Source organism: Pelodiscus sinensis, chromosome 1, assembly GCF_052426305.1.
Source record: "Pelodiscus sinensis isolate ZL-2025 chromosome 1, ASM5242630v1, whole genome shotgun sequence".
In the NCBI taxonomy this organism is placed as follows: Eukaryota; Metazoa; Chordata; order Testudines; family Trionychidae; genus Pelodiscus; species Pelodiscus sinensis.
The window spans coordinates 2,182,360-2,203,706 of NC_143052.1; the positions used below are offsets into that span (position 1 = coordinate 2,182,360).

Genomic DNA, 21,347 nt, shown 5'->3' on the forward strand with positions numbered 1-21,347 from the left:
TGGAGGTTGGGCCCCAAGCGCTGCAGCGTCTGGGGCCTGGGTTAATGCAATTGCGGGACAGCTGCATGGGGGGCTCCTATGGGGCCCAACCCATCCCTCTGAGGAGTTCTTGGGGGGGGGGGGGGGGGGGAGGTCACATGACACCTTTTGCTTCTGGCCATGTGTTCATTTGACCCCAGAAGTACTACCCCAGGGACGGGACTTCCTGTAGCAGGTGGGCGGGGCTTGAGGGATCAGGGGCGGGGCTAGGGTGTCAGGGGGCGGGGCTAAGGTGTCCCTATTTTTTGGTCATTATTGCCAGTGGGTGAAACTGAGGTCAAAGTTCAGGCCCGTAATGCCGGGCTGCCCCCCCCTCCCTCCCCAGCCTGGGCACAGCCCCGCCCCCCCCGCCCAGCCTGGGCACAGCCCCGCCCCCCGCCGGAACCCAGCGGCGGCCCCGCGTTTCCGGCCGGTCCCCGTTCGCGGCCGGACCCGGCCAAGATGGCGGCGCCCAGCGGGCGGCACGTGCGGGCCGGAGCCGGGGCCATGGCCGGGCTGACGCTGCTGGTGCGCGGCCTCCCCCCCTCGGCCCGCGGGCCCGGCCTGGAGCGGATCTTCGGCCAGCTCGGCCCGCTCAAGCGCTGCTTCGTGGTGACCCACAAAGGTGGGGCCGGGGCTGGAGCCGTGGGGCGGGGGAGGTGTCGGGGAGGGGGGCTGGAGCCGTGGGGCGGGGGAGGTGTCGGGGAGGGGGGCTGGAGCCGTGGGGCTGGGGGGGGTGTCGGGGAGAGGGGCTGGGGGGGGCGGGGGGGGTGTCGGGGAGGGGGGCTGGAGCCGTGGGGCTGGGGGGGGTGTCGGGTAGAGGGGCTGGAGCCGTGGGGCGGGGGAGGTGTCGGGGAGGGGGGCTGGAGCCGTGGGGCTGGGGGGGGGTGTCGGGGAGAGGGGCTGGAGCCGTGGGGCGGGGGGGGGGTGTCGGGGAGGGGGGCTGGAGCCGTGGGGCTGGGGGGGGTGTCGGGTAGAGGGGCTGGAGCCGTGGGGCGGGGGAGGTGTCGGGGAGGGGGGCTGGAGCCGTGGGGCGGGGGGGGTGTCGGGGAGGGGGGCTGGAGCCGTGGGGCGGGGGGGGTGTCGGGGAGGGGGGCTGGAGCCGTGGGGCTGGGGGGGGTGTCGGGTAGAGGGGCTGGAGCCGTGGGGCGGGGGAGGTGTCGGGGAGAGGGGCTGGAGCCGTGGGGCGGGGGGGGTGTCGGGGAGGGGGGCTGGAGCCGTGGGGCTGGGGGGGGTGTCGGGTAGAGGGGCTGGAGCCGTGGGGCGGGGGAGGTGTCGGGGAGGGGGGCTGGAGCCGTGGGGCTGGGGGGGGTGTCGGGGAGAGGGGCTGGAGCCGTGGGGCGGGGGGGGTGTCGGGGAGGGGGGCTGGAGCCGTGGGGCTGGGGGGGGTGTCGGGTAGAGGGGCTGGAGCCGTGGGGCGGGGGAGGTGTCGGGGAGAGGGGCTGGAGCCGTGGGGCGGGGGGGGTGTCGGGGAGGGGGGCTGGAGCCGTGGGGCTGGGGGGGGTGTCGGGGAGGGGGGCTGGAGCCGGGGGGCGGGGGGGTGTCGGGGAGGGGGGCTGGAGCCGTGGGGCTGGGGGGGGTGTCGGGGAGAGGGGCTGGAGCCGTGGGGCGGGGGGGGTGTCGGGGAGGGGGGCTGGAGCCGTGGGGCGGGGGGGGTGTCGGGGAGGGGGGCTGGAGCCGTGGGGCGGGGGCGGTGTCGGGGAGAGGGGCTGGAGCCGGGGGGCGGGGGGGTGTCGGGGAGGGGGGCTGGAGCCGGGGGGCGGGGGGGCTGCAGGGGTGTCGGAAGTTGGGTGCAGGGGGAACCGGCAGTCGCTGTGGGGTGGGGGTCTAGTCTAGAGAAGGGGGGGGCAGCCGGATCCGTGGTGCGAGGGGCTGGGGCGCAAGCCTGAGGAAGCAGGAGCCGGGGGGGGGGGGGGGGGGGGACAGGGTTAGCTCAGGGCAGGGGAGCTGGGTCTGGTGGGAGGGGGCAGGGCTGCCGTGGCGCGGGTGGGGGTCTGCACCTGGACGAGCTCAGGGGAGTGGGGGAGAAGGCGGCCTCTGGATCAGCTGGAGTCTCCCTGAGTTGTTTGGGCCCGGGAGGGGAGCGGGTCCTTGGCCTGGGGGGACCCTGCCCCCGCCAGGCCTCCTGTCCCTCTGTGGGCCAGGCCCTGGGCCGGTATCCTGGTTTCCTGAGAGGGGGCCTCCCCAGGGTGAAGCCTGGTGCCCTAGAAGGCCCCGAGCTCCCAGCCCTTTGGCAGAGCCTGGGTCTGTGGGGTGCCGGTTATGCTGCCCCTCTCTTGCAGGCAGCGAGACCTGTCGTGGGTTTGGCTACGTCACCTTCTCCCTGCTGGAGGACGCCCAGCGAGCCCTCCGGGAGGTCACCGCCTTCGAGGGCCGTGCCATCTCGGTGACCGTTGCCAAGAAGAAGCTGAAGGAGAAGCGGCCTGGTGAGTTGAGAGCAGCCTGGCTCCGTGGTTATGGGGCACCGCGGGCCACGGGCTCCTCTCTGTGCCCACGGCCTGTGTCCTTGGTTGTGACCTCTGGGGTGGTGATGGGACGGGGGTTCCCCTGCTGTGTCCTGACTCGTGCTGGGTGAAGGGAGCCGTGGGGCAGAGGCGCCCGAGCAGCCCTGCCATGCCGTGCTCTCTGTTCCCAGGTGCCCCGGAGACCCCTCCAGGGGAGCAGAAGCCGAAAAAGCCGAAAGGGCCCCCCAAGAAAGCCAGGCTGATCATCCGCAACCTGAGCTTCCAGGTAGGTGGGCGAGCGGGTGCCTGGCCCGCGAGGTGAGGTCGCAGCTGGGGGCGGCGCTGGTGCTGCCTGTGGCCGGTAGCCACAGCGGCGCAGCGAAATGGGGGGAGCTGGCACGTGACGGGCAGCCGCTCGAAGCGGGTCCCGGGGTTTGTAACCTGGCACCGGCGCTGCCTTTCTCTCGGCAAAGGGTGAAACTCGCGTCGGAGCCCGGCCGAGCCGTGCGTGGGCGCTAAGGGCACCCTCTCGCCCGAGGGGAGCCCCCGGTCCTACCCAGCTCCCCACGGAGGGAGGGTTCCAGCTGGCAGGGCACTAGGTCGGCCTCGGTGTGCTCAGTTCCCTGCGCCCCTCCTTGCTCAGCCCGGCCCCTGCGCGGCTCTGACACAGCTCCTTCTCCCCAGTGCTCCGAAGACGACCTGCGGGCTCTGTTCTCGCCCTTCGGCGCCGTGCTGGAAGTGAACATCCCCCGCAAGGCAGGTAGGGCTCAGCCGCCTGCTGCTCCGCTCAGGGCCAGTCGGATCCAGGCTGCTGCTGGGCGTGCAGGGGGCTTGTCCTGGCCTGTGGCCTCTTAGCCCCCAGCCTGTCGGTCAAGCCCCGTTTGCGACAGGTGGGGTGTGCTGCCCCCGGCTGCCGCCTCGTGAGCCCCTGTTGGGTGTGGGCTGTTCCCCGGGCCTTGCGCCGCGCCCTGAGCGCAGCGTCCCCCCACCCCCAGCGTTGCAGGAATCCAGGGTGGGGGGAGCTGCCCCCGCCCCCCAGCACTCCTAGAACAGACTAAGCTGCTGGGGCCGCAGGCTCCCCGAGAGTATCTGGGGGGGTGTGTGGAGCCCGGGGCTCCCCCCTCCTGGGCCCGGTGAGCTCTGAGCCGCGGTGTCTTGCAGACGGGAAGATGCGGGGCTTCGCCTTCCTTCAGTTCAAGAACATCCTGCAGGCGGGGAAGGCCCTGAAAGGGATGAACATGAAGGAGATCAAAGGTGAGCGGCCCCGTTCCTGGCCTGCCCTGCGCACGGGGCGAGCCGGCGGCCTGGGGGCTCCGGGGGCGGCTCGCCCGGAAAGAAGCTTGTGCTGGCGCTGCTGCTCGGTTCCGGGGCGTCCTGCGCGCCTGGCCCCGGTGGGGGGCGGAGAAGGAGGCTCCTCGCGCCGTCCCCCGGCTCGGCTCCAGCGCCCCCCTTGGCTGGCCTAGCCCGGCTCCGGCAGCTCTCCTGTCCCTCTAGGGCGCACGGTGGCCGTGGACTGGGCGGTGGCCAAGGAGCAGTACCAAGCCACGCAGGCAGCGCCTCCCGCCGGTAAGTGCCGGGGCAGGGGCGGGTGTGGACTCCGGGGCTGGGAGTTGCCGGCTGCCTGGTTCTCAGCTTGTCGAGCCGGGCAGCGGCTTGGCCGTGGGTACGTGGCTGGTGCTGTTTGGGGTGCACGGGGCTGAGGGCACAATGGAAACGCCCCGAGGGGCCCACACTGGGGCGCGGAGCTGCCCTGCCTGGCTGGTCCCGCTGGTTTGCGTTACGGGAAGGGGGTGGCCCAGGGGTTAGTGGGCGGGGCAGACGCCGCGAGACCCTGCCTCAGTTTCCCATCCGTAATGCCGGGCAGCTGTCCTGCCGTGTGGGGCGGGGGCGGGGCAGGTTCCCGAGCCCCCGGGGAAGGAACGTCTCGTTCCCGGCTGCCTTTCGCGCCACGTCTGGCTCTCCCTCGGCGTTCCTGCCGTGCCGGCGGCTCCACAAGGGGCCAGAGGGGAAGGAAGCCCCCGCCCTGGAGTGGGGGTTCCCCCTCCCACGTGGAGCTGGCTCATCCCCTGGCAGTTCTCACCACAGGGGGCGGGGAGGAGCAGCCCAGCCCAGCCCAGGAGCAGGACTCGGACTCGGAGGCCTGCGAGCAGGAGGAGGAGGAGGAGGAGGAGGAGGAAGAGGAAGAGGAAGGGGAAGCGCTGGGATCGGAGGAGCCGCCCGGCTCGCGGGGGCAGGGACGGTGAGTGTGTCCCTGGGCTGCGGGGGGGGGGCTGGCTGGACCCCGGGGTGTCCCCGTGGGGAGCCTGTCGGCACCGACACCCGCCTGTGCGAGGCCCCGGGCGGCCAGCCACGGCTCAGCACAGAGCTTACGGCTCTCTAGGCGCAGCTCCGGGGCCTCGACCCCAATCCCCGGCGGCCGACAGAGCCCCCGCCACCCCGGCTCCTGGCTCCTCCCCCCAAGATGGGTCCCACTCATCACGTCTCCCCTTAACCTTGGACACAGGCACTTGGACTCTCTTCAGTGCCGGGCGTGTCCCGTGGCGATGGCCGGGCTGGCTGGCGGGGCCTGGCTCTGCCCACGGTGCCGGGCGTGTCCCGTGGCGATGGCCGGGCTGGCTGGCGGGGCCTGGCTCTGCCCACGGTGCCGGGCGTGTCCCGTGGCGATGGCCGGGCTGGCTGGCGGGGCCTGGCTCTGCCCACGGTGCCGGGCGTGTCCCGTGGTGATGGCCGGGCTGGCTGGCGGGGCCTGGCTCTGCCCACGGTGCCGGGCGTGTCCCGTGGCGATGGCCGGGCTGGCTGGCGGGGCCTGGCTCTGCCCACGGTGCCGGGCGTGTCCCGTGGCGATGGCCGGGCTGGCTGGCAGGGCCTGGCTCTGCCCACGGTGCCAGGCGTGTCCCGTGGCGATGGCCAGGCTGGCTGGCGGGGCCTGGCTCTGCCCACGGTGCCGGGCGTGTCCCGTGGCGATGGCCGGGCTGGCTGGCGGGGCCTGGCTCTGCCCACGGTGCCGGGCGTGTCCCGTGGCGATGGCCGGGCTGGCTGGCGGGGCCTGGCTCTGCCCACGGTTCCGGGCGTGTCCCGTGGTGATGGCCGGGCTGGCTGGCGGGGCCTGGCTCTGCCCACGGTGCTGGGCGTGTCCCGTGGCGATGGCCGGGCTGGCTGGCGGGGCCTGGCTCTGCCCACGGTGCCGGGCGTGTCCCGTGGCGATGGCCAGGCTGGCTGGCGGGGCCTGGCTCTGCCCACGGTGCCGGGCGTGTCCCGTGGCGATGGCCGGGCTGGCTGGCAGGGCCTGGCTCTGCCCACGGTGCCGGGCGTGTCCTGTGGCGATGGCCGGGCTGGCTGGCGGGGCCTGGCTCTGCCCACGGTGCCGGGCGTGTCCCCTCCATTTTTGCCCCTCACCCCCCGTGTCCCAGCAGGACCCTGCGTGCTGTTCAAACACTCTAGGCCCTCCAGCACCCCAGGGGTGGGGCTGCTTATCAGCTCTCCCCCGCCTGCACCCTGGCTCCTTTGCGGCCGGGCGGGTGGCTCAGGGCCTGGCTCTCGCTGTGGCAGGCTCGGGAAGGGGCCAGCAGCTGCCCACGCAGACAGCGGTGAGGAGGAGGAGGAGGAGGACGGGAGCGAGCCGGAGATGGACGGGCCCGAGGGCTCCGAGGAGAGCGCCGCGGACTCGGGGGAGGACGAGGAAGGTGGGTTGTGTTCCCGCGGCCGGCGCGGTGCTCGGACCAGCCTGAGGAGCTGCGCTCGCCCTGGGCTGCCTCCTGCTGGGCACGAGCTGCGTGGCTGGGCCCCAGGAGTTGGGGCAGGGACCTGCGATCCTGCGGCCACGTGGGACACGGAGCAGCTGGCATTGGTCTGGGCAGGCAGGGATCTGGACTGGGCCTCTGGGGAGTGTCCGGCACCTGCTCCCCCTGCCCTCGCCCCCCCAGCTCCGCCCGGGGTCCCTTTGCTGGCTCAGACATGGGCTGGGGCAGAAGCTGGCCGGGGCTCGGGGTGCAAATGGCTCCGCGCCAGGGATATCAGGCCGGCTGGTGCTGACCCGTCCTGCCCGGGGCTTCCCCCGCTGGCGACCTGCCTGGACACCGGCCTCACGTCCCGCCTGGAACCGAGCCCTGTGCCCTCCGCGGGGGCCTCCGGGCGCTTCCCGGGGCTGGCGAGGGCAGAGTCCTGGTCCTGCCCCTGGAATGGGGGTCAGGCGGCAGGGGAGGCTCTTCGTACCCGCACGGGGCAGAGCGCCCGCCCCGTTCCTGGGGCAGTGGCCTGGCCTGCTGACGTGCAGGGTTTGGGGGCGTTTCCACGTTGGGGAGCGGGGAAGGGTTTGGCTGTTGCCTGGCAGCGTTGGGGGCAGGTGGGGGCGACTGGCCGGGAACGGGGCAGCCTGGTTTCACTCTCTCCTGGGGGCGCAGGCAGGTGGCCCTGGCCCGAGGCGAGGGGGGGGGCACAGAATGCTTTACCCTTCCTCTGGCTTTATCTCCTTCCCCTTTATCACCCCTGAGCCCAGGGGACCCGGAGCCCAGCGAGGGAAGGGCGGTATGAGCCCAGCGAGGGAAGGGCTGTATGAGCCCAGCGAGGGAAGGGCGGTATGAGCCCAGCGAGGGAAGGGCTGTATGAGCCCAGCGAGGGAAGGGCGGTATGAGCCCAGCGAGGGAAGGGCTGTATGAGCCCAGCGAGGGAAGGGCGGTATGAGCCCAGCGAGGGAAGGGCGGTATGAGCCCAGCGAGGGAAGGGCGGTATGAGCCCAGCGAGGGAAGGGCGGTATGAGCCCAGCGAGGGAAGGGCGGTATGAGCCCAGCGAGGGAAGGGCTGTATGAGCCCAGCGAGGGAAGGGCTGTATGAGCCCAGCGAGGGAAGGGCGGTATGAGCCCAGCGAGGGAAGGGCTGTATGAGCCCAGCGAGGGAAGGGCGGTATGAGCCCAGCGAGGGAAGGGCGGTATGAGCCCAGCGAGGGAAGGGCGGTATGAGCCCAGCGAGGGAAGGGCGGTATGAGCCCAGCGAGGGAAGGGCGGTATGAGCCCAGCGAGGGAAGGGCGGTATGAGCCCAGCGAGGGAAGGGCTGTATGAGCCCAGCGAGGGAAGGGCGGTATGAGCCCAGCGAGGGAAGGGCTGTATGAGCCCAGCGAGGGAAGGGCGGTATGAGCCCAGCGAGGGAAGGGCGGTATGAGCCCAGCGAGGGAAGGGCGGTATGAGCCCAGCGAGGGAAGGGCGGTATGAGCCCAGCGAGGGAAGGGCGGTATGAGCCCAGCGAGGGAAGGGCGGTATGAGCCCAGCGAGGGAAGGGCGGTATGAGCCCAGCGAGGGAAGGGCGGTATGAGCCCAGCGAGGGAAGGGCGGTATGAGCCCAGCGAGGGAAGGGCGGTATGAGCCCAGCGAGGGAAGGGCGGTATGAGCCCAGCGAGGGAAGGGCGGTATGAGCCCAGCGAGGGAAGGGCGGTATGAGCCCAGCGAGGGAAGGGCGGTATGAGCCCAGCGAGGGAAGGGCTGTATGAGCCCAGCGAGGGAAGGGCTGTATGAGCCCAGCGAGGGAAGGGCGGTATGAGCCCAGCGAGGGAAGGGCGGTATGAGCCCAGCGAGGGAAGGGCTGTATGAGCCCAGCGAGGGAAGGGCTGTATGAGCCCAGCGAGGGAAGGGCGGTATGAGCCCAGCGAGGGAAGGGCGGTATGAGCCCAGCGAGGGAAGGGCTGTATGAGCCCAGCGAGGGAAGGGCGGTATGAGCCCAGCGAGGGAAGGGCGGTATGAGCCCAGCGAGGGAAGGGCGGTATGAGCCCAGCGAGGGAAGGGCGGTATGAGCCCAGCGAGGGAAGGGCGGTATGAGCCCAGCGAGGGAAGGGCGGTATGAGCCCAGCGAGGGAAGGGCTGTATGAGCCCAGCGAGGGAAGGGCTGTATGAGCCCAGCGAGGGAAGGGCGGTATGAGCCCAGCGAGGGAAGGGCTGTATGAGCCCAGCGAGGGAAGGGCGGTATGAGCCCAGCGAGGGAAGGGCGGTATGAGCCCAGCGAGGGAAGGGCGGTATGAGCCCAGCGAGGGAAGGGCGGTATGAGCCCAGCGAGGGAAGGGCGGTATGAGCCCAGCGAGGGAAGGGCGGTATGAGCCCAGCGAGGGAAGGGCGGTATGAGCCCAGCGAGGGAAGGGCGGTATGAGCCCAGCGAGGGAAGGGCGGTAAGAGCCCAGCGAGGGAAGGGCGGTATGAGCCCAGCGAGGGAAGGGCGGTATGAGCCCAGCGAGGGAAGGGCTGTATGAGCCCAGCGAGGGAAGGGCTGTATGAGCCCAGCGAGGGAAGGGCTGTATGAGCCCAGCGAGGGAAGGGCGGTATGAGCCCAGCGAGGGAAGGGCTGTATGAGCCCAGCGAGGGAAGGGCGGTATGAGCCCAGCGAGGGAAGGGCGGTATGAGCCCAGCGAGGGAAGGGCGGTATGAGCCCAGCGAGGGAAGGGCGGTATGAGCCCAGCGAGGGAAGGGCGGTATGAGCCCAGCGAGGGAAGGGCGGTATGAGCCCAGCGAGGGAAGGGCGGTATGAGCCCAGCGAGGGAAGGGCGGTATGAGCCCAGCGAGGGAAGGGCGGTATGAGCCCAGCGAGGGAAGGGCTGTATGAGCCCAGCGAGGGAAGGGCTGTATGAGCCCAGCGAGGGAAGGGCGGTATGAGCCCAGCGAGGGAAGGGCTGTATGAGCCCAGCGAGGGAAGGGCTGTATGAGCCCAGCGAGGGAAGGGCGGTATGAGCCCAGCGAGGGAAGGGCGGTATGAGCCCAGCGAGGGAAGGGCTGTATGAGCCCAGCGAGGGAAGGGCGGTATGAGCCCAGCGAGGGAAGGGCGGTATGAGCCCAGCGAGGGAAGGGCGGTATGAGCCCAGCGAGGGAAGGGCGGTATGAGCCCAGCGAGGGAAGGGCTGTATGAGCCCAGCGAGGGAAGGGCGGTATGAGCCCAGCGAGGGAAGGGCTGTATGAGCCCAGCGAGGGAAGGGCGGTATGAGCCCAGCGAGGGAAGGGCTGTATGAGCCCAGCGAGGGAAGGGCTGTATGAGCCCAGCGAGGGAAGGGCGGTATGAGCCCAGCGAGGGAAGGGCGGTATGAGCCCAGCGAGGGAAGGGCGGTATGAGCCCAGCGAGGGAAGGGCGGTATTAGCCCTGCCCGGGGTCCTGGCCTGGCCTGCGGCGCTGCCTGAGTTGCTGCGTTAGTGAGCGGGGGGGGGGCGTGGCCGGGACACCGGGCCCCCTCGCGCTGTAACACCCCAGTGACCGCGGGGATGGGAGGGCTTGGGAGGGGGCTTGTCCTGGCGGGGGAGGGAACAGCGCTCTGTGCCCAGGACTCTGCCTGGCTTGTTCCAGACGCCAGCACGGCCGGGAAGAGGCGCAAGGCCCCCAAGCGCCCGTCCGACGTCAGCGAGGGCAGGACCGTCTTCATCAGGTGGGTTCGTGACCCCGCCTGGCCCTCAGCCCCACGGAGGCCGCCCGGCGCCTCGCCAGCACCTCTGCCTGCCCGCGGGGCCTGCTGGTGCTGCCCTGGGGCTGGGGGCCCTGCCCCGCGCCCCCTCACCCCCTGCCTTGGCGGGAGATGGGCCGGCAGCTGGGTGCTGGTGGGGAGTGGGCTGGGAGCCGGGTGGGTGGCTGGGTGCTGGTGGGGGGTGGGCTGGGAGCCGGGTGGGTGGCTGGGTTCTGGTGGGGGATGGGCTGGGAGCCGGGTGGGTGGCTGGGTGCTGGTGGGGGATGGGCTGGGAGCCGGGTGGGTGGCTGGGTGCTGGTGGGGGATGGGCTGGGAGCCGGGTGGGTGGCTGGGTGCTGGTGGGGGGTGAGCTGGGAGCCGGGTGGGTGGCTGGGTGCTGGTGGGGGATGGGCTGGGAGCCGGGTGGGGGGCTGGGTGCTGGTGGGGGGTGGGCTGGGAGCCGGGTGGGTGGCTGGGTGCTGGCGGGGGATGGGTCCAGAGGCATCCGTGTCTCACGGCCTGGCGCCCCCAGGAACCTGCCCTTCGACACGGAGGAGGAGGAGCTGGGCGAGACGCTGGAGCAGTTTGGGGACCTCAAGTACGTGCGGATCGTCCTGCACCCGGACACGGAGCACTCCAGAGGTAACGCCGGGCCCGGCCCTTGGTCCCCCGCCCCCGGCAACGCTGAGTCGCCTGGAGTCAGCCGCCCCCCCCGCCATGTCCCCGCCCGTCTCACCCCCTCTCTTGCCAGGCTGCGCCTTTGCCCAGTTCAGCGCCCAGGAAGCTGCCCAGAAGTGCCTGGAGGCCGCGCAGGACGAGAGCGAGGTGAGCGCCAGGCCGTTGGCGTCGGCGCGCGCGGCGGGGGATGGGTCTGACCAGCACCCAGGATCTTTCGTAGTCAGCTCCCCGCCCCCCGCGTCACAGCCGTGAGGACCTTCGCGTTGGGTTCACACCTCTCCTTACCGAGCCCCCGGGGGCTTCCCAGAGCGCCAGGCAGGGTTAGGTCTCCGAAAGGGGGCCCGGTGGGGCCGCGGGAGGGGGCTCGGTGGGGCCGTGGGAGGGGGCCCGGTGGGGTCGCGGGGGAAATAACAAAGGAAACTTTTAGTCCCTGTAATAAATCGCGGCCCTGAGACCAGGAAGTGCCCGTGAGGAGTCCTGGCCTGCTGCTGGCGAGGGGGTGCGCGTTGTCCTTGCCGACAGGCTCTCCCGCGGCGCAGGCCGCCCCTTCCCCCGCTCGCCAAGGGCCGACAGGGCAGAAGCAAACAGGAGCTCGCCCTTGGCCGGGCGCGTTCCAACGCTGCAGTGCGGCGCAGGGCTACAGCTGGGGCCGGGGCGCCCCCCCCCCCCCCCCCCCCCGGGGCATGCAGGGGTCTGGGTGGGGGTGGGGGAGACAGACATCCCCAGTGCTCACTCACGGCCTGGCTCTCCCCCAGGGCGCGGGGCTGCGGCTGGGCGGGCGCCGGCTGCACCTGGACCTGGCTGTGAGCCGCAGCGAGGCCCAGAAGCTGCGAGGCCAGAAGGTGAAGAAGCAGACGGGCACCCGGAACCTGTACCTGGCTCGCGAAGGCCGTGAGTTCCCCGGCTCCGGGGCGCTGGGCGCGCGGCTCGGGAAGGCTGCGAGTTCCCCACCTCCAGGGCACCGGGCTCCCGGCTCGGGAAGGCTGCGAGTTCCCCGGCTCCGGGGTGCTGGGCTCCCGGCTCGGGAAGGCTGCGAGTTCCCTGGCTCCGGGGCGCTTGGCGCACGGCTCGGGAAGGCTGCGAGTTCCCCGGCTCCGGGGCGCTTGGCGCACGGCTCGGGAAGGCTGCGAGTTCCCTGGCTCCGGGGCGCTGGGCTCCCGGCTCGGGAAGGCTGCGAGTTCCCTGGCTCCGGGGCGCTGGGCTCCCGGCTCGGGAAGGCTGCGAGTTCCCTGGCTCCGGGGCGCTGGGCTCCCGGCTCGGGAAGGCTGCGAGTTCCCGGCTCCGGGGCGCTGGGCTCCCGGCTCGGGAAGGCTGCGAGTTCCCTGGCTCCGGGGCGCTGGGCTCCCGGCTCGGGAAGGCTGCATGTTGGGGATCCCCCGACCCTGCGCTCCCATCCACAGCCAGACGTGACTCCGCCGGCCAGTAGAACAGAAGGTTTATTGCTTCTCAGAGACACGGCGCAGCGCAGGCTCCATGTTGACAGAGGAGCCAGGGCAGAGCCTTAGTCCTCCTGGGGGGGACGGGGCTTCACCCCCTCCCCCTAGCCCAGCCCAGCCTGCCCCAGCTCCCCGGCCCTGCCCCAGCCAGGTGGCCGTCCCCGCCTCCCTCCCTTCTGTGCTGGGGCTGGGACCAGGCGTCTGGGCCGATCCGCGTGTGGGGTGGATCAATCAGCACGGCCCGGAGGGAGCTCTGGGTTGCGGTCAGACAGCCCCCGCTACGCCCCAGGGGAGCCTGCTGCTGCACCCGGAGCCCTGCCGGCCGGGCCGCGTCGGCGGATTGCGCTGTCCCGCGACACGGAGCCAGCCGCAGGGCAGTGTCGGTGCCGGGGCCGGTGGGGTCTGTCAGAGTCCCCCAGCCAGCTGCGGGGGGGCCTGCTCGCAGCCCTGGGCCGGGCTCCCCACGGAGTCCCGGCCCCCCAGCCCTCCCCGCAGTACCCAGGCCCCTCCTGGCCCGTAGCGCGCTGCCGCCCCCCGTCAGCCGGGACCGAGGGCGAGTGACGAGCCGGGGACTCCGGACGCCCCGATGCCCCGCAGCTCCCTGGGTCCCCAGCTGGCCGAGGAGCCGCTTCTGCCTCCAGCTCCGCTGCCTCTCTCCTGGCTGCCCCCGGGCGCCGGCTCGCGGTGGGGCAGGAGCTGGGCAGAGGCGGCGCCGGGCACTGCCCTGCTCGCCCTGGGGGCGGCTCTCACGCCTCGCCCCTCCCCACAGTGATCCGAGCCGGCACCAAGGCCGCCGAGGGCGTGAGCGAGACCGACCTGGCCAAGAGAGCGCGGGTGAGTGGCCGGGGCGCCCTTGCCGGTGGGCACCAGGACCTGCGCTGGCCAGGCTGCCCGCTCCCGGGACACGCAGCAGCCGCAGGCCAGAGCTGCCTGGGCGGGGGCCTGGTGGGGGGGCACAGGGCAGAGCTGCGGGGGGCGGGGGGGCACAGGGCAGAGCTGCGGGGGGCTGGGGGGGGCACAGGGCAGAGCTGGGGGGGGCTGGCGGGGGGGCACAGGGCAGAGTGCCTGTGTGGGGCTGGCGGGGGGGCACAGGGCAGAGCTGCGGGGGCACAGGGCAGAGCTGCGGGGGGCTGGGGGGGGCACAGGGCAGAGCTGGGGGGGGCACATGCCAGGGGGTCCCGCCAGCAGCGCACTGCGTCACAGGGAGGGGGGCAGCGGGCCTGGCTGGTGAGCGGTGGCTCCAGGCACCCGACCGTGGGCGGGGGGGTGAGGGGGGCGCTGACCGGGGCCGTAACCCCCCCCCCCCCCCCCCCCCCCGGTGCCCCAGTTTGAGGAGCTGAAGCGGCAGAAGCTGAGGGACCAGCAGGTGTTTGTGTCGCGCACGCGGCTCTGTCTGCACAACCTGCCCAAGGCCCTGGGCGACCAGCAGCTCCGGCAGCTCATGCAGCAGGCGGCCGGCGGGGGGCCCGGCCCGCGCATCAAGGAGGTGAGTCCCCCCGTGGGGCTGGGCGGGGCTGCGGGGGCTGCTGGGGGGCGAGGGCTCCGTGCCGGAGGGGGGCGAGGGCTCCGTGCCGGAGGGGGGCAGGACTTGCCCCCGCGGCCCCCCGGCTACTCCGCACTGCGCGTTCTTGCGCAAACGCCCCGGCACAAAATGGCGGCTCATTAGGTATGCAAATAAGGCATCGCCGCGCCTCATTTGCATCTTCGTGCACAAGAATTTGCAATGGGCTGGTGAACTGCGGGGGGGCCGCTCGGCGCCACAGGGGGTGGGGCAGCCGCTTGGAGGCACGGGGGGTGGGCGTCTCAGGCTCCAAGCAGACGCCCATGTGAGCCCGCCAGTGGTGGGGGAATGGAATCGGACACGGGGGGGGGGGGGGGGGTGACTCCAGGCCGGGAGGAGCCAGGGGCTGGGCTGAGCATTTCACACCATGATGTGTTGACGGGGCTGTGGGGGGCTGTCCGGGCGAGGGGGGCGCCGGTGGGAGGAGGGGGCTGTCCGGCCCAGGGGGCAATGGTGGAGCTGTGGGGGGCTGTCCAGTCCAGGGGGGGCTGGTGGGGGCCGTCCGGGCAGGGGGGCTGGTGGGGGCTGTCCAGGCGAGGGGGGCACGGCGGGGCTGTGGGGGGCTGTCCAGTCCAGGGGGGGCTGTGGGGGGCTGTCCGGGCGAGGGGGGCGCGGCGGGGCTGTGGGGGGCTGTCCGGGCGAGGGGGGCGCCGGGGGGGGGGCTGTCCGGGCGAGGGGGGCGCCGGGGGGGGGCTGTCCGGGCGAGGGGGGCGCCGGGGGGAGCTGGGGGGGGCTGTCCAGGCGAGGGGGGCGCGGCGGGGCTGTGGGGGGCTGTCCGGGCGAGGGGGGCGCGGCGGGGCTGTGGGGGGCTGTCCGGGCGAGGGGGGCGCCGGGGGGGGGGCTGTCCGGGCGAGGGGGGCGCCGGGGGGGGCTGTCCGGGCGAGGGGGGCGCCGGGGGGAGCTCGGGGGGGCTGTCCGGGCGAGGGGGGCGCGGCGGGGCTGTGGGGGGCTGTCCGGGCGAGGGGGGCGCCGGGGGGGCTGTGGGGGGCTGTCCGGGCGAGGGGGGCGCCGGGGGGGGGCTGTGGGGGGCTGTCCGGGCGAGGGGGGCGCCGGGGGGGGCTGTGGGGGGCTGTCCGGGCGAGGGGGGCGCGGCGGGGCTGTGGGGGGCTGTCCGGGCGAGGGGGGCGCCGGGGGGGCTGTGGGGGGCTGTCCGGGCGAGGGGGGCGCGGCGGGGCTGTGGGGGGCTGTCCGGGCGAGGGGGGCGCCGGGGGGGGGGCTGTCCGGGCGAGGGGGGCGCCGGGGGGGGGGCTGTCCGGGCGAGGGGGGCGCGGCGGGGCTGTGGGGGGCTGTCCGGGCGAGGGGGGCGCCGGGGGGGGGGTCTGTCCGGGCGAGGGGGGCGCGGCGGGGCTGTGGGGGGCTGTCCGGGCGAGGGGGGCGCCGGGGGGGGGGCTGTCCGGGCGAGGGGGGCGCCGGGGGGGGGGCTGTCCGGGCGAGGGGGGCGCCGGGGGGGGCCCGCGGGCCCTGACGCTCGTCTCTGGGCAGTGCCGGGTGATGCGGAACCGGGCGGCGCCGGCGGGGAAGGGCCGGGGCCAGTCTCTGGGCTACGCCTTCGTGGAGTTCGAGAGGCACGAGGACGCGCTGGCCGCCCTGCGACACACCAACAACAACCCCCAGCTCTTCGGGCCGCAGAAGGTGGGCGCAGCCTGGAGCGCTCTGCGTGGGGGGGGGGGGCAGTTGCTGGTGGGGAGGGCAGGGGCTGTTGAGGGGGGCGGGCCGTTGCTATTTGAGGTAGTGGGGTGCGGGTGTTGGGGGGGCAGGGCGGTCGCTGGCAGGGGCTCTCGGGAGACGTGGGGGGGCGGGGCGGTCACTGGCGGGGGCCCACAAGGGGGGCATCAGGGGTGGGGCAGTTGCGGGCGGGGGCCCTCAAGGGGTGCCTCGGGGGCGGTCGTGGTTGGGGGCCCTCGAGGGGGGCGTCGGCGGGGCGGTCACGGGCGGGGGCCCTCGAGGGGGATGGCGGGGGGGCGGTCGCGGGAGGGGGCGGGGCAGTCGCGGGCGGGGGCCCTCAAGGGGGGCGTCGGCGGGGCGGTCACGGGCGGGGGCCCTCGAGGGGGGTGGCGGGGGGGCGGTCGCGGGAGGGGGCGGTCGCGGGCGGGGCCCTCAAGGGGGGCGGCGGGAGGGCGGGGGCCCCCGAGGGGGGCGTCGGCGGGGCGGTCACGGGCGGGGGCCCTCGAGGGGGGTGGCGGGGGGGCGGTCGCGGGAGGGGGCGGGGCGGTCGCGGGCGGGGCCCTCAGCGGGGGGCGGCGGGAGGGCGGGGGCCCCCGAGGGGGGCGGCGGGGGGGCGGGGGCCCTTGAGGGAGGCGTCGGGGGCGGGGCGGTCGCGGGCGGGGGCCCTCGAGGGGGGGGGCGGTCGCGGGCGGGGGCCCTCGAGGGGGGCGGCGGAGGGGCGGGGGCCCTCGAGGGGGGCTCCGTGCCAGGCGCTGATCCCCCGCTCTGCGCAGAGGCCCATCGTGGAGTTCTCGCTGGAGGACGCCCGGAAGCTGAAGGTGAAGGAGCAGCGGGCTCAGCGCAGCCTGGTAGGTGTCGCGGCTCCTCCCCGCCCGGCCCCACACAGCCGGGGAGATACCTCGACTGATCCCTGCTGGGGGGGGCGGAGGAGGCCGGGAGCGCGGGGTGGGGGGGGCAGGCTGGGGGCCAGGAGGCGCTCGGGGGCGTGTCCAGCCTGGCATGACGGGTCCCTGGCTCCAGCCGTGCGGGGGGGGGGGCTCCCCCCGGCTGCCCAAAGCTGCTGGTCCTGGCGGGGCCGGGCCGGGGCTCCCCCGAGTGACCCGGGTTCCCGGGGGCGCCGGCAGACGGGCAGTGACCTTCTCCCTTGTGCAGCAAAAGCTGAGGCAGAAGCAGGCGGCAGAGGGGCCAGGATCTTCCCAGGGGGCTGGGCCCACGGAGACGCCCCAGAAGCTGCCCCCGGCCCCCACGGGTCGGAAGAACCCCAGGAAGCGGGGCCGCAAGGGGCAGAAGGACCCCCAGGGCCCCAGGACACAGGCTGTCAAGGGACAGAAAGATGCCCAGGACTCCAAGGGACAGGGGGCCGCCCCCCAGGGGCAGCAGAGCCCCAGGACGCGGGGCCCCCAAGGGCAGCAGAGCCCCAGGACGCGGGGCCCCCAGGGGCAGCAGAGCCCCAGGACGCGGGGCCCCCAGGGGCAGCAGAGCCCCAGGACGCGGGGTCCCCAGGGGCAGCAGAGCCCCAGGACGCGGGGCCCCCAGGGGCAGCAGAGCCCCAGGACGCGGGGCCCCCAGGGGCAGCAGAGCCCCAGGATGCGGGGCCCCCAGGGGCAGGGGGCCAGCACCTCCTGGGCCGGGTTCCAGACCAAGGCGGAGGTGGAGCAGGTGGAGCTGCCGGACGGGAAACGCCGGAGGAAGGTTCTGACGCTGCCGTCTCACCGGGGGCCCAAGATCAGGTAGGAACCGGGGGGGGGGCCGTCCACGCCTGTGGCCCTGGGCCCACGCCGGCGGGGCAGGCACTGGTGGCTGTTGGGCTGGGGTGCCCCCTACTGGCCTGTGTCTGCAGCACGGCCCAGCGGGGGCGATCCCTAGGGGCAGGCACTTAGACCGTGGCATAGCCACTTGTCCTCTGGCCAGGGGGAGGGGTTTAAACGGGGGGCGGGGGCTGGGGGGTTGGGAGACGGGGGTCTGAGTGGGGGAAGCCGACTGACACCAGGACAGGGGGTTCCGGGGCCTGTGACCCCTCCCCCCAAGGGAACCGGGGCTGTCGGCCTGTCCTGTGCCTGCATGCGGCCTGCGCTGGGCTGTACCTCGGAGCAGCAACAAACCCCCCGTTCTACTGCCTGTGGACGGGGGTGCAGGGTCGAGGGTCCCCAGCGCGCTGTCGTAGGGGCCCAGGAGGGGGGTCTGTCTCCCTGCCTGCGGGGGGTCCAGGAGGGGGGTCTGTCTCCCTGCCTGCGGGAGGGATGCAGGGTAGGGGATGCGGGGGGGGGGGGGCTCTCCCTGCCTGCGGAGGGTCCAGGAGGGGGGTCTGTCTCCCTGCCTGCGGGGCGGGGCTCTCGCTGCCTGCAGTGGGTCCGGGGGGGGGGGGGGGAGTGTCTCTCCCTGTCTGTGCGGGGAAATGCGGGGGGGGGGGGGTCCTCTCTCCCTGCCTCCGGGAGAATGGGGGGGCTCTCCCTGCCCACAGTGGGTCGGGGGGGGGCTCTCCCTGCCTGCCTGCGGGGGCCAAGGGGCCTGGCACCAACCCCGTCACTGACGCTCGCTCTGTCCCCCCCAGGAAGCGCGACCGGGGCAAGCCGCCTGCGCCAAAGACGGCGAAGGGCCAGGCCGGCGCGCGGCGGCAGGAGAAGCAGGGCTCCGCGCCCAAACAGGTGAGGGGGCTCGAGCAGAGCCGACCTGGGGGGCAGCGGGAGGGGAGGGCAGAGTCCGGCCCGGCGCCCCACAGGCCTCCTTGGCCCGGCCCTGCTCTGCCCGCCCTTCGGGGCCAGTCCTGGGCCCCCCGCTCCTCGGGCCCCCTGCCCAGGATCTGCCCCTCCTGCAGCTGGCGGGACGTGCCCGAGGGACACTCCCCGTACGCAGCAGGAGCCCGGCGCTCCCGGCACCCAGACCTGAGCCCGACTGCCCTCTCCCTGCAGGCCCCGAGGGCGCGCCGGAGGCCGGACGGGGGCCAGGCGGAGGCCCGTTTCAACCAGCTGGTGGAGCAGTACAAGCGCAAGATCCTGGGCAGCCCGCAGAGCGCCCCCGGGGCCAAGAGGAGCAAGTGGTTCGAGAGCTGAGCGCCCGGAGCTGCCGGGGCTGTGGCCTGGGGCCAGCTAGCGGGGACGGGCAGGTGCCCACGCCCGGCTCCTGCACCTGATCCTGCACCCTGCAAGGGCTGTATGTGCCAGGCAGCGCCCGCGCCCGGCTCCCCCTGACTCTGCACCCCAAGGGCTCTGTGTGCCAGGCAGCGCCCACACCCGGCACCCCCTGACTCTGCGCCCCCAAGGGCTCTGTGTGCCAGGCAGCGCCCATACCCGGCACCCCCTGACTCTGCACCCCAAGGGCTCTGTGTGTGCCAGGCAGCGCCCATACCCGGCTCCCCCTGACTCTGCACCCCAAGGGCTCTGTGTGTGCCAGGCAGCGCCCATACCCGGCACCCCCTGACTGCACCCCAAGGGCTCTGTGTGCCAGGCAGCGCCCACATCCGGCACCCCCGACCCTGCACCCCAAGGGCTCTGTGTGCCAGGCAGCGCCAGCACCCGGCCCCCTCGACCCTGCACCCCACAGCTGGGGGCAGCAGATGCCCTGTTTGCTTGGGTTCTCGGACTTTCTTTTAATTCTTTTATTTGTAGCCATGGGCAGAAACGAGTCTCGTCTTCTCCGGGGCACTGTGGTGGGGGCGTGGCCCGGCGCCCCCATGGCGCTGCGCTGGGGAGGAGCTGCCCCCCCCACGCAGACCGGACCGGGCTGTGGCACGGCAGCGAACCGGGCGCTTTCCTGCCCGCCTGCGCCGGCGTTGGTCACGTGGCGTTGGGCTTTGGCAGCCGCCGCCTGGCCCAACGGGAGTCCCTGGCCGCGGCGTTCGCCCGCTCGCTCTGCCGCGCCGGGCGGGGGAAGGGGGGGCCCTGCTGGCCCATGGCCTCCGTCCCGCCCCTGCTTGTCCCCAGCCCGGGGGCCCCGTTGCTGTGCCAAGGGGACTGGCTCCGTGCTGCCAGGTCTCAGGCCCTGGCCCCTACCTGGCTGGGTCCCGGCCCCGGCTGTTTCCGTGGGGCCCGCGGGCGCGGCCAGCTGCTCAGAGCGAGGGGAGCGGGGCCCTGCGGTACCCCGGGGCCAGGGCTGTCAGTCATCCGGGATGCCCCTCCCTTCGGTCCTGAGGAGGGTGGGTGCCGTGGTTCTGGCTCCACCCCAGAGCTGGGGGCTCCTGAAATGACTTTGATTCGAAAAGGTTTTTATTGGAATAACCCCTCGGGGGAGTAAACTGCTTTGAGAACGTCGGCCTGGCCCAGCTGCATGGGGGCAGGGCTGGCGGGGGCTGCAGGGAGGGAGGCAGGGGCACCAGCAGGGCTGGGGGGCAGGGGTTGGGGGGAGGGAGGAGCACTGGCTGAGCTGGGGGGCGTAGGGCTGGGGGAGGAGGCTGTGGGGAGGGAGGCAGGGGCACCAGCAGGGCTGGGGACCAGGGGTTGTGGGGTGGGAAGGGCATTGGCAGAGCTGGGGAGCGTAGGGCTGGGGGGAGGCTGTGGGGAGGGAGGGGGGGCACCAGTGGAGCTGGGCTGGCAGGGGCTGCAGGGCGGGAGGGAAGGGCACAGGTGGAGCTGGGGGGAGGCTGTGGGGAGGGAGGGGCATCGGTGGAGCTGGGGGGGAGGCTGTGGGGAGGGAGGGGCACAGGTGGAGCTGGGGGGAGGCTGTGGGGAGGGAAGGGCACAGGTGGAGCTGGGGGGAGGCTGTGGGGAGGGAGGGAGGGGCATCGGTGGAGCTGGGGGGGAGGCTGTGGGGAGGGAGGGAGGGGCATCGGTGGAGCTGGGGGGGAGGCTGTGGTTGGTGCAGGCAATCTTCCCCCCCCACCTGTGGCTTCCAGCCCCAAGGAAGGTGGGTTTTCCCGGCTGCGCGCTGAGGCCTGGCCCTGAGGAGCTGGGTCGCGCCGGTGGCCACGGGCAGGGATCACGCTGGGCTCTGCCACGACAGACCCCGCTTGCTCCAGGCCAGACTCGCGAGCTGCTCACCCTCCACCCGAGGCCGGAGCCTGGCTACCTGGGCGCGGGGCTTCTCAGCAGGATCCTGCCAGCCGCAGCCCGCGGAGCAGGGGCTGTTTGGTGGGTGAGGTTGGCATGCTGGAGCGGGCCCTGCCGGCCGTGGCATAGGGCAAGGGCTGGTAACTGAGCAGACACACGATGGCCTGTGGAACTCCTGGCCACTAGATTTCCTGCAGCAAAGCACTTCTGTGGTAGCAAGTCGGGGTCCCCCTGATCCTGCAGCAAGACCGGACTCCCCCAGCCAGTGGAACAGGGGGGTTATTGCTTCTCCGGGATCCAGCCCAGCACAGACGTCATGTGGTTACAGGAGTCAGGGCCAGGATGCCTCAGGTCTCTGGGGTCAGGGGGCCCATTGCCCCCCCCCCCCCCGACCCTCAGCTTAGGCGGTTTCCTTCATGTTTCCCAGCCAGCAACCCCCAAAACCTCCCTTCCTTTGTTCCCTGCCTGCCCTCCACTGGTGGGACAGGTCGGGTCTTTGCCTACTGACCGTGGGCAGCCGTCCTGCTGGGCCGTGCTCCAGGTACCGGCCAGCAGGGGTCGCCCCTGCCCACACAGCCACCAGTGGATGCCCAGAGGGCGTGGCCTGCCCACCCCATCCCAGCTGAGCAGGGTTCAGACAAGGGCAGGGTGTTTCCAGGGAGCAGGGCAGCTAGGGGGCAAGAGAAACTCCGGCCTGCCCCTCACCGCATGGGGCGGGAACCTCCGGCCTGGGGCTTCTGGTCCCAGCAGAGCGGGAAGGGGCTGACGGGGCCTCCCTACACCTGCAGAACATTAACCTGGGGAGACACCGCGGCGCCCGATGGGCTGATCTTGTGCCCGCCTGGGGCAGTTAGTGGCCGGCCCAGCTCCCCAGGCCTGGTGCTCCCTGGGGACCTGCCCACCCCGACGCTGCTGCTGGGGCAGCCCCACACCAAGGGGGGTGCTGATGGCAGAGCAGGTCAGACAGAGAAGCAGGATGTTCTGCGTCAGCCCCATGGCCCAGCAGATGCCAGCCGCCCTGGGGGGCAGAGGCCCAGACACGGCCAGGGAAGGATGGCAGCTCCCCCAGCCTGGGGGACGGGCTGAACTGCCAGCAGCAGCTCCCCCGGGGGGCCTGTCCACCAGGCAGGCAGCCACAGGTGGGGAAACTGAGGCACGGA

The 21,347-nt window shown here is 73.4% G+C and overlaps 1 protein-coding gene across 4 annotated transcripts; it reads left to right on the forward strand.

The window, feature by feature from the left end:
- Positions 1-451: 451 nt before the first annotated feature.
- RBM28 (RNA binding motif protein 28) lies at positions 452-19,452 on the forward strand. 4 transcript variants are annotated; one of them, XR_016349385.1, is made up of 20 exons: positions 452-643; positions 2,301-2,444; positions 2,654-2,748; positions 3,147-3,222; positions 3,624-3,716; positions 3,957-4,028; positions 4,536-4,701; positions 6,012-6,145; positions 9,772-9,850; positions 10,398-10,507; positions 10,617-10,690; positions 11,299-11,434; positions 12,749-12,813; positions 13,307-13,465; positions 15,023-15,172; positions 15,979-16,053; positions 16,358-16,935; positions 17,757-17,850; positions 18,115-18,479; positions 18,650-19,452. XR_016349385.1 is itself a non-coding variant. In XM_089777786.1 (20 exons), exons 1-20 carry the CDS (start codon positions 481-483, stop codon positions 18,253-18,255), a joined length of 2,406 nt encoding a protein of 801 aa, XP_089633912.1. In that variant the 5' UTR covers positions 452-480; the 3' UTR covers positions 18,256-19,452. The 4 variants fall into 4 exon arrangements, 2 of the variants coding, with proteins under 2 accessions (XP_089633912.1, XP_089633911.1); XR_016349386.1 differs by having other exon boundaries at positions 18,705-19,452; XM_089777786.1 differs by having other exon boundaries at positions 16,358-16,596; positions 16,795-16,935; positions 18,115-19,452.
- Positions 19,453-21,347: the final 1,895 nt, after the last annotated feature.